Genomic DNA, 11,638 nt, shown 5'->3' on the forward strand with positions numbered 1-11,638 from the left:
TCACTACAGCCAGTGAAGAGTCCATTTTGAAATGAGCAGGCACTGGAAGAAGTTACTGTGAAGCTCTTCACACAGCTCCTGAAATGTTCCACTCTCTTCTTCCTGTACATACTTGGTCAAAAACTCTCTGGCGGTTATTTTATTGACGTGTGCGCTCTAACCTATAAACCCTCACTTTGAAACCAGATAGAGTATGTTGTAGTTATTTACATGGCATACAAAATAATGGCTTGCTTTTTGGATTCAGAACTGTAACATCACAAATGCAGTATTGTAAATTAAGTTAAATGTTTGTACTCTAGTTACACAGCCTCATGACAATGTCATAAATGCTACATGATAAATACATGGTAAACATTTCAATTGTTGTTCTTTCTTCATTTACATTGCACTTGCTTCACCTTTTTCCTGACTCTTGTTTTGCTATCAAGTCATGATTATACTAAACTGCGTTTATTTTCAGTAAACTTAACGTGTAAATATTTGTATGAACATAATAAGATTCAACAACTGAGACATAAACTGAACAAGTTCCACAGACATATGACTAACAGAAATGGAATAATGTGTGAACAATGGAATAATGTGTGAACAAATGGGAGAGGGGGGAAATCAAAATCAAAAGTAACAGTCAGTATCTGGTGTGGCCACCAGCTGCATTAAGTACTGCAGTGCATCTCCTCCTCATGGACTGCACCAGATTTGCCAGTTCTTGCTGTGAGAGGTCACCCCACTCTTCCACCAAGGCACCTGCAAATTCCCGGGCATTTCTGGGGGGAATGGCCCTAGCCCTCACCCTCTGATCCAGCAGGTCCCAGACGTGCTCAATGGGATTGAGGTCCAGGCTCTTTGCTGGCCATGGCAGAACACTAGCATTCCTGTCTTGCAGGAAATCACGCACAGAACGAGACGTATGGCTGGTGGCATTGTCATGCTGGAGGGTCATGTCAGGATGAGCCTGCAGGAAAGGTACCACACGAGGGAGGAGGATGTCTTCCCTGTAACTCACAGCGTTGACATTGCCTGCAGTGACAACAAGCTCAGTCCGATGATGCTGTGACACACCGCCCCAGACCATGACGGACCCTCCACCTCCAAATCCATCCTACTCCAGAGTACAGGCCTCGGTGTAACACTCATTCCTTCGACGATAAACGCAAATCCAACCATCACTCCTGGTGAGACAAAACCGCAACTCGTCAGTGAAGAGCACTTTTGCCAGTCCTGTCTGGTCCAGCGACGGTGGGTTTGTGCCAATAGGTGATGTTGTTGCCGGTGATGTCTGGTGAGGACCTGCCTTACAACAGGCCTACAAGCCCTCAGTCCAGCCTCTCTCAGCCTATTGCGGACAGTCTGAGCACTGGTGGAGGGATTGTGCGTTCCTGGTGTAACGCAGGCAGTTGTTGTTGCCATCCTGTACCTGTCCCACAGGTGTGATGTTCGGATGTACCAATCCTGTGCAGGTGTTGTTACACATGTTCTGCCACTGCGAGGACGATCAGCTGTCCGTCCTATCTCCATGTAGTGCTCTCTTAGGCGACTCACAGTACGGACATTGCAATTTATTGCCCTGGCCACATCTGCAGTCCTCATGCCTCCTTGCAGCATGCCTAAGGCACGTTCATGCAGATGAGCAGGGACCCTGGGCATCTTTCTTTTGGCGTTTTTCAGAGTCAGTAGAAAGGCCTCTTTAGTGTCCTAAGTTTTCATAACTGTTTAAGTGTTTAAACCCTTTACAATGCAGATCTGTGAAGTAATTAGGATTTTTACGAATGATCTTTGAACGACAGGGTCCTGAAAAAGGGACGTTTCTTTTTTGCTGAGTTTATTATAGAATAAGAAAAAGTTACACTTAAGAAATCTTCATCCGCCAACTCAAATATATGTTAGGGTACTTTCTAAACTTTTAGAAACTATGAAACTGATATTACAAAAATGATTAAATATTGATTAGAAACAAAGTCTTACTGTCTTCCCTGTCATGGCCATGCACGTGAATACGGGGGCTGTGGTCTGTCTGCTGTCATGATTGGAGTGGATCCAACAACGGACTTCAGGTGAAGCAAACATCTGACTTGACACTCATTGTATGTGTTATGTTGGCATGGCTGAAAGGCAAAGGTGCCAAGCCACAGTAATTCAAGCTCATCCCCAATCTAAATATAAGCAGCAACAATGACAGAAGTGGTTCATTATAGCATGAGACAAAAGCTTTATTTGTCAACTATGTATATCATCCTACCTGTTATCAACTATAGTCCACTATTAAAAATGATTAATGGACGTGTTCCAATGTATTGCCTTCCTCACTGAGAAAATATTCAAATGACAGGGTCATGACACCCATTTAACCTCGTGTTGACAACCATATTGAAATGCGCTTCAGCAGTCTCCTGCCCGAGAACGTTTTGTCTGGGATTACAGAAACAAGCTGGTGCAACAGACCATGTGACTTAACCCAGGGGCAGGAACATAAAGTCCCACACAGACCTTGACATTTCATAACACGTGTATTCTTAGGCAAGTTATTATGGACTACTGATCATGCTCTCATTTCAATGATTGGCATGCAGATTTGCATAACATAACATGATAACATTTGGATAGCATGACATTGATTCAACTTTGAACAATAATATATTCCATGAGATATTAGGCACCACAAATATATTGGCTGAAGGTGTATGGTCTTTACACAAAATTGTGTGATTACAACATCTTTATCTCTATGGAATCAATATCTGTATGATTTCTGATGGATTTTGGTGGGGGTCTTTCATGGAAGAATGTATGAATGTAATTTTGTGGATATTATATTTTGCTCACTTATTAACAGGTAAAACAATTGTAGCCCACCCACAGTTGATACAGAGTGTGAGAATATTGTCTTTGAAACAACTTGACCAAGTGGACTGAGGACACACATCTGTAGCTTACAGGCACAGTATGGCTACTTTTACACAGGCAGCCCAATTCTGATATTTGGTCTTTTGACCAATCACATCCGATCTTTTTACATCAGATCTTCTTCAGAGCTATTCTGAATGGTCAAAAGAACAATAAGTGACAATAAGACCAGAATTGGGCTCCCTGTGTAAATGGTAGGTTTGATTGGTCCTTTTACTTCAGCTGCCCCAACTTGACATCCAGTCCCTCTTTATTTATCCTTCATATTATTCAAATTCAGTTAAAAGGAAGTGATACCAACTGGTGATAAATACATGTGTAATTTTATTTCCATTTAATTTGCATGTCAATAAGGAACTATGTAACAATACACTTCTGTAGCCTAAAATAAACTAGTATTGCCATTCCCATGTGTAAACAGTACTTTGGCTTGGCTGAGGTGAACTAATTCCTTAGACATGTGCTTTCTTTGAGTTTAGACTTATTATACACCACTGATACAATTACATAAAGCCATTTCAGTGCTGCCTGGGAAAATTCAACGGCTTACAGGATTTAGTTAACTGGATTAGTGCTAGATTTAGGACCAGACTGTGAAAATAATCAGTGAGCTCGTCTGTTCCTTGGGTATATAAGGATCCTAGACAGAAGACAAACACAGTCGAAGAGAAACACATACCTACAACTTCATTGAAACTTCACCACTTGCTTTGTTCCATTACAGGTAAGTTTTGGAGCTTTTCATGGGAATGTTGTTCAAATGTTGTTGCTAATATAGATTTATCTGATTATTTAGCTTTGTTAAATATTATAACGCTATCATTTTTTATAAAATGGTTTGTAAATAGTTTTTATCTGGGACCAATTTGTAGAGACATTTTGAGAGAAGATGAGATAAACTTTGAAACGTTCCACCACAGTCAGCTTGTCAGTTTACCAAGTTATGATTTGGAATTTTTAACAATTGAGAGGAATAGCTATTGTGCTCTATCAAAATAGACATGCTAATGTCACTTTAATTTGTTCTTACATGCGTATACAATTCTACTCATGGAATTTCTGTCTCCTCTAGAAATGAATTTCCATATGCTCGCCCTGGTGGTCGTGCTCCTGGTGGGTCTGGAGCAGAGCTGGGCTGCCTCCTGTGTGGTGGACAGCTTCACAGTCAAGGAGGACTTTGACCCCAAGAGAGTGAGTACAGACGACAATACACAGGTTGTGTAGTACGTAGTCTATAGCAGACCTACCTGCAAGGTTGCAGTACATCTATCTGTTTCATGTGTGCCAGTACTACCGTACGCAGTTAGACAAATATTGTGCCACTCTCCAGTATGCAGGAAATTATTATTGCCGAGGCTACAACAGTCCTACATGCAAGGTCCTTCAACTAACCTGTTGTCGTTTATGCGTGTGCGCTCCAGTACGCAGGGAAGTGGTACGCTCTGCAGAAGAAGGACCCTGAGGGTCTGTTCCTCCAGGACAACATCTCAGCGGAGTACACCATCGGTGACGACGGCTCCATGGTTGCCTCCTCCAAGGGCCGTGTCACACTGTTCGGGTAAGAGAGCTGGAGATTATTTCTGATGAAATGGTAATAGTCTTAGAAATGTGCCATTCCCTAGTCATTCAGTTTGTTGGAGTGAAAACATAAGGCTTACCTGTACATGTTGCTCGTAATTGTATTCTAGTACTGTATCTGTGATGAGTAACTACACTGAGCTCCCAGTGTTGGTCCCATGTTTCATGAGCTGAAATAAAAGGTCCCTGAAATTGTCCATGCACAAAAAAAACGTATTTATTTCAAATGTTGTGCACACATTTGTTTACATTCCTATTAGTGAGCATTTCTCCTTTGCCAAGATAATCCATCTACCTGACAGGTGTGGCATATCATGAAGCTGATTAAACAGCGTGATCATTACACAGGTGCACTTTGTGCTGGGGACAATACAAATGTTCAGTTTTGTCACACAACATAATGCCAAAGATGTCTCAAGTTTTGATGGAGTGTGGAATTGGAATGGTGACTACAGGAAGGTCCACCAGAGCTGTTGCCAAGTAATTGAATGTTAATTTCTCTACCATAAGCCGCGTCCAACATCGTTTTAGAGAATTTGGCAGTGCGTCCAACTGGCCTCACAACCATAGATCACGTGTATGAAAAAGAATAGAAAATCAGAACCTTACAGATAATGCACGGATAATGTTGCAAGGATCCGTACAAAATTCCTGGAAGCTGAAAATGGCCCAGTACTTCCATGGCCTGTATTCTCACCAGACATGTCACCCATTGAACATGTTTGGGATGCTCTGGATTGACGTGTACGACAGCGTGCTCCAGTTCCCGCCAATATCCAGCAACTTTGCACAGCCATTGAAGAGGAGTGGAACAACATTCCGCGGGCCTCAATCAACAGCCTGATCAACTCTACGCGAGGGAGATGTGTCGTGCTACATGAGGCAAATGGTGGTCACACCAGATACTGACTGATTTCTGATCCACACTCCTACTTTAAGGTATCTGTGACCAACAGATGCATATGTGTATTCCCAGCCATGTGAAATCTGTAGATTAGGGCCTAATTTATTTATTTCAATTGACTGATTTCCTCATATGAACTGAAACTCAGTAAAATCTTTGAAATTGTTGCATGTTGTGTTTATATTTTTGTTCAGTGTATATACTGTACAAGTCAAAGATTAGGACGCACCTACTCAATTAATTTTTTAAAACAATTTTTTACAAAACTATGAAGTAACACATATGGAATCATGTAGTAACCATGATTCTTCAAAGTAGCCACCCTTTGCCTTGATGACAGCTTTGTACACTATCTTTGATGACAGCTTTGGCATTCTCTCAACCAGCTTCACCTGGAATGCTTTTCCAACAGTCTTGAAGGAGTTCCTGCATATTCTGAGCACTTGAAGGCTGCTTTCCTTCACTCTGCGGTCCAACTCATCCCAAACCACCTCAATGGGGTTGAGGTCGGGTGATTGTGGAGGCCAGGTCATCTGATTCATCACTCTCCTTCTTGGTCAAATGGCCCTTACACAGCCTGGAGGTGTATTGGGTCATTGTCCTGTTGAAAAACAATTGATAGTCCCACTAACCGCAAACCAGATAGGATGGTGTATCGCTGCAGAATTCTGTGGTAGCCATGCTGTTTAAGTGTGCCTTGAATTCTAAATAAATCACCAGCAAAGCACCCCAACACCGTTACACCTCCTCCTCCATGCTTCATGATGGGAACCACACATGCAGAGATCATCCGTTAACCTACTCTGCGTCTCACAAAGACACGTTGGTTGGAAAAAAATCCCAAAATCTCAAATTCAGACTCATCAGACCAAAGGAAAGATTTTCACCTGTCCAATGTCCCTTGCTCGTGTTTCTTGGCCCAAGCAAGTCTCTTCTTATTACTGGTGTCCTTTAGTAGTGGTTTCTTTGCAGCAATTCAACCATAAAGGCCTGATTCACGCAATCCCCTTTGAACATTTGATGTTGAGACGTGTCTGAGGTGCGGTTATTTGCCTATTTCTGAGGCTGGTAACTCTAATGAACTTATCCTCTTCCGCAGAGGTAACTCTCGGACTTCCTTTCCTGTGACGGTCCTCATCAAATCAAATTGTATTAGTCACATGTGTTGAATAGAACAGGTGTAGACCTAACAGTGAAATGCTTACTTACGAGCCCCTAACCAACAATGCAGTTTAAAAAAATATGGATAAGAATAAGAAATAAAAGTAACGAGTAATTAAAGAGCAGCAGTAAGATAACAATAGCGAGACAATATTAAGGGGGTACCGGTACAGAGTCGGTGTGTGGGGGCACCGGTTAGTTGAGGTAATATGTACATGTAGGTAGAGTTATTAAATTGACTATGCATAGATGCTAACAACAGAGAGTAGCAGCAGTGTCAAAAGGGGGGGGGGGCAATGCAAATAATCTGGGTAGCAATTTGATTAGGTGTTCAGGAGTCTTATGGCTTGGGGGTAGAAGCTGTTTAGAAGCCTCTTGCACCTAGACTTGGTGCTCTGGTACCGCTTGCCATGCGGTAGCAGAGAGAACAGGAGTCTGGAGTCTTTGGCAATTTCTAGGGACTTCCTCTGACACAGCCTGGTATAGAGGTCCTGGATGGCAGGAACTGGGCCCTTCGCACTACCCTTTGTAGTGTCTTGCAGTCGGAGGCAGAACAGTTGCCATACCAGGCAGTGATGCAACCAGTCAGAATGCTCTCGATGGTGCAGCTGTAGAACCTTTTGAGGTTCTGAGGATCTGAGGATCCGTGGCAAATATTTTCAGTCTCCTGTGGAGGAATAGGTTTTGTAATGCACTCTTCACGACTGTTTTTGGTGTGCTTGGACCATGTTCGTTTGTTGGTGATGTGGACACGAAGGAACTTGAAGCTCTCAACCTGCTCCACTGAAGCCCCATCGATGAGAATGGGGGTGTGCTCGGTCCTCTTTCTCCTGTGGTCCACAATCATCTCCTTTGTCTTGATGATGTTGAGGGAGAGGTTGTTGTCCTGGCACCACACGGCCAGGTCTCTGACCTCCTCCCTATAGGAGAGCCAGTTTCCTCATAGTGCTTGGTGGTTTTTGCAACTGCATTTGAAGAAACTGTCAAAGCTCTTGAAATGTTACGGATTGACTGACCTTCATGTCTTAAAGTAATGATGGTCTGTCGTTTCTCTTTGCTTATTTGAGCTATTCTTGCCATAATATGGACTTGGTCTTTTACCAAATAGGGCTATCTTCTGAAGAAGGAAAGAAATTCCACATATTATCTTTTAACAAGGCACACCTGTTAATTGAAGCTGGTTGAGAGGATGCCAAGAGTGTGCAAAGCTGTCATTGAAGAATCTCAAATATAAAATATATTTGATTTGTTTAACACTTTTTTTGGTTACTACATGATTCCATGTGTGTTATTTCATAGTTTTGATGTCTTCACTATTATTCTACAATGTAGAAAACAGTAAAAATAAAGAAAAACCCTTGAATGAGTAGGCGTGTCCAAACTTTTGACTGGTACTGTATTTTACAATAGCTTTTTCCACCATTGACATCCATCTTCAGATTCTGGGTTGTGTGCGCTGACATGGCTGCCCAGTACACTGTGCCTGACTCTGCCAACCCTGGAAAGATGTTCATGAACTACCAGGGCCTGGCCAGCTATCTGTCCAGCGGAGGTACATTTTCTGAATAAATATATATATATATATATATATATATGCCATTTAGCCAGCGCTTTATTCAAGCGACTTAGTTATGCGTTGCATGCATTTTTATGTGTCGTTGGCCCTAGAAGCGAAAACCGCAATCCTGGTGTGGCACGCGCCATGCTCTACCAACTGAGCACTACAAGACCACAATATACCCTTATAGACAATATGCCTATACACTTACAGGCACAGAGACACATCATTAACAACCAACAGTAAGCCACCCTCGAGACTCAAAGTATACTCTCCTCTTTTCTCAGGTGACAACTATTGGGTGATTGACACCGACTATGACAACTATGCCATCACCTATGCCTGCCGTACCCTAAAGGACGATGGAAGCTGTGAGGATGGTTACTCCCTTATCTTCTCTCGTAACCCCCGTGGCCTGCCCCCAACCATCCAGAGGAGCATTCGCGCCAAGCAAGAGGAGATCTGCATGGCCGGACAGTTTGAGCCTGTGCTGCAGTCTGGTAAGTGTCCAATTACATTTTTATTAATACAGCCCTTCTTACATCAAGTCATTACAAAGTGCTTTTTTTGGATGGTCTATGTTCTAGAAGTTCATTCCCCACATGACCCCCTTTTTCATACCCTCTCCTCAACAGGAGCTTGCTAAACGTCTACCACAAAGGAAATTGTGCTGCCAAAGGATCCCTACTGGCTTGGACAGAGACACCTACTGACGACTGAAGAGGGAAATTGCATACAAATGATTTTTTTATGAAAGTAATTCTATGCCCCCTTAAATAAAAGGGCATGACGCCTGCACCAACCCAATCACTTAAATTGATTTAGAAAAATGTACATCACAGAATTACCTAAATCAATATCGACACCACAGTGTTGTTTCACTCATTCACTTTTCATCAGTTTGTGTTGGCGACAATAAAACATTTGAAGGTAACTTTGCGTTGTCAGTGACTTTGTGAATACATTGTCCATGGACATGAGCATTCTAATGTTATCGCTGTCTGATGAACTTTAAAAAAGATTCAAGGTGGTTAAAAAAAAATCACAAAGCTTTTACTTATTGAATGTGACATTTCTAAATATTTCTAAATATATTAGAGAACTCCACCTCAAACGTCTTAATGCATTTACAAATGAAACAGAACACGTCCTTAATTTCTTCATCCTCATCACCACACCTAGAAGGAGATCAATAAAATAGCGCTAGGGTATTGATGATTTAACAGTACAGTATGAAAATACCATCTGGAGAAATATAATACAAATGTATCAGTAAGACGTGGATTATACTGTCATCACAAACCATGTGAGATGGTGGCACTGACCTGGTTTGGCCTGGCCTTGCTCATACATACACATGTATGGCGAGGAATGAGGGCACAGAGAGTTTTGCCCGCAGGGTTAGGATGCCCTCCACATGGAAGGGCAGTGGTCCATCCACCTGAAGATCCTGGAGTCAAATCAACACAATAATTTCAGCTCAGCTATAAATACCAGAGTTAATTCCATAGAAACTGACCATGGTCATACATTGCTGTCACTCAGAATTAAGAGGATTATATGTTATGTGATTTTGACTAAAATACAAACTTACCTGTTGAGAGTAAGATTAGTTATTTCATGGGGTGTTTGGAAGAAGGTGTTTTTCTTCATGTACTTCTATGTTCTTCATCCGTCTGAATTTCTCTGCTGTGGGGTAATCTAGGCTGCCCCCACATCTGGGACAGGTTGGCAACATTGTTGTCCAAGCAATATGTCATATACACAAGTCCTGAAGTAAAAATCACAATCATGAAACATCTGAAGTTGAAGCATGAAGTTGAAGACTAACTCTATTGCTCATCTATTAACAAGGGTCAGATCCAATACAGTATACAGTATGTCAACATAATGTCAACATAGTGTAAAATGAGTTCTGACAAGTTTTTAATCTGAACTGCAATTTTGTTTGCAACATAAAAAAAATACTTGAAGTTCAGTACATACATGCATATGAAGAAAGACAATTAAAGTCCTGATTTGGAGACAGATTCAGTACCACCTACATTCTCCACATACAGAGAAACAAGGAAGAAGGCTACAGGAAAGGTGAAGGAGGAAAAGAAACAGAAAACGTCAATGAGCAGCGCACTGGTCTCACTGGAGATGCAAGGCAACACGGGTTGGCAACCACACTACTCCTCTTCCCATCATACCTGTGCAGGTGAAGGTATCCAATTCGAACAAAGCCCTTTCCTATATCCAGGAAGCAGTGCAAGCTTCTGCACTAAAGCTTTAAAAAGAAAGTTGCATGTGAAGGAGGATAAAAAACAGAATCTTTCTGCGTACTATGGGACAAGACAAAACAGTCAACAGCTCCATTGTGACTGGCTTCGAAGTATGCAGTGTAGAAGGTAAAGAATTAATATAACTACCAGAGTTGTACACCCAAGGCGAAATCCTGGTCATGAAAGAGCATATCCCCACTCAAGAAGCAGTAAAGAAGTATAGGTTCAGTAATCTCAAATCTCACATCGACATTGAACTGCTAATTGGGATAATTGCACCAACATTTATGGAACTGTGGAAGGTGATAAACAGGTGTTAAGGAAGTGATGTCAGTCAGAGTCTTACTGAGTACAGGATGACTGCATATGTTTTGGGGACTCATCCAGTTGTGATAGTTATGCTCCGAAGAAGACTGCACAGGATAACAAGAGCAGCTTCTCAGTTGAAGCAGTTGACACCATCAAAGACAACTTCCATGTAGATGACTGCTTGAAGTCTGTACCAACTGAAGGGCAAGCCATAGTACTGTGCAAACAATTCAAGACTGTCGCTTGATGAAATGGATCAGCAACAAACCACTCTGTGTTGGCCTTGATTCAAGAGGCAGAGAGAGTCAAGGAGGTGAAGAACCTCGACTCAGACAAAGAACACCTCACATTAGAATGAGCCCTGAGGGTTCAGTGGTGTGTAGAAGAGGAAACATTCAAGTTTGAAGTGGCCATGAATAATCAATCCTTTACCAGGAGAGGTATTCTGTGTACTGTTAGTTATGTGTACGATCTGATTGGATTTCTAGCTCTGTTCATATTCACCACAAAGCACATCCTGCAGGAGTTATGTAAGCTTAACTATGGATGGGATGATGAAATTCCAGAGGCCTACATCCAATCATGGCAAAGATGGCTGGTAGACCTACAGCAGAGTGAGGCCTTCAGCAACAACAGGTGCATCAAGCCAAATAACTTTTGACAGATCAAGTCAGCCCAACTGTACCACTTCTGTGATGCAAGTGAATCAGGGTACTGCAACGTAAACTACCTGAGACTGACCAATTCTGAAGATCACGTGCATTTAGCTTTCATAATGGGAAAGGCAAGAGCAGCACCGTTGAAACAGATGACAATCCCAAGAATGGAACTTGCTGCAGCAGTACTAACAGTGCGTGTTGAAAGAATGCTAACTACAGAGCTACAGCTTACACAGGAGCAGTGGAGGCTCCTCAGAGGAGGAAGGGGAGGACCATCCTATACATTGTAAAACAT

At 42.1% G+C, this 11,638-nt stretch overlaps 1 protein-coding gene across 2 annotated transcripts; it reads left to right on the forward strand.

Moving 5' to 3' along the window:
* The first annotated feature begins 3,326 nt into the window (after positions 1-3,326).
* Positions 3,327-9,042, forward strand: LOC115111058 (purpurin-like). 2 transcript variants are annotated; one of them, XM_029636941.2, is made up of 6 exons: positions 3,327-3,631; positions 3,980-4,098; positions 4,329-4,465; positions 7,990-8,102; positions 8,396-8,608; positions 8,744-9,042. In XM_029636941.2, exons 2-6 carry the CDS (start codon positions 3,982-3,984, stop codon positions 8,752-8,754), a joined length of 591 nt encoding a protein of 196 aa, XP_029492801.1. In that variant the 5' UTR covers positions 3,327-3,631; positions 3,980-3,981; the 3' UTR covers positions 8,755-9,042. The 2 variants fall into 2 exon arrangements, with proteins under 2 accessions (XP_029492801.1, XP_064867728.1); XM_065011656.1 differs by lacking the exon at positions 3,327-3,631 and having other exon boundaries at positions 3,943-4,098.
* Positions 9,043-11,638: the final 2,596 nt, after the last annotated feature.

This window comes from Oncorhynchus nerka, linkage group LG27 (assembly GCF_034236695.1).
Source record: "Oncorhynchus nerka isolate Pitt River linkage group LG27, Oner_Uvic_2.0, whole genome shotgun sequence".
Taxonomy (NCBI): domain Eukaryota; kingdom Metazoa; phylum Chordata; class Actinopteri; order Salmoniformes; family Salmonidae; genus Oncorhynchus; species Oncorhynchus nerka.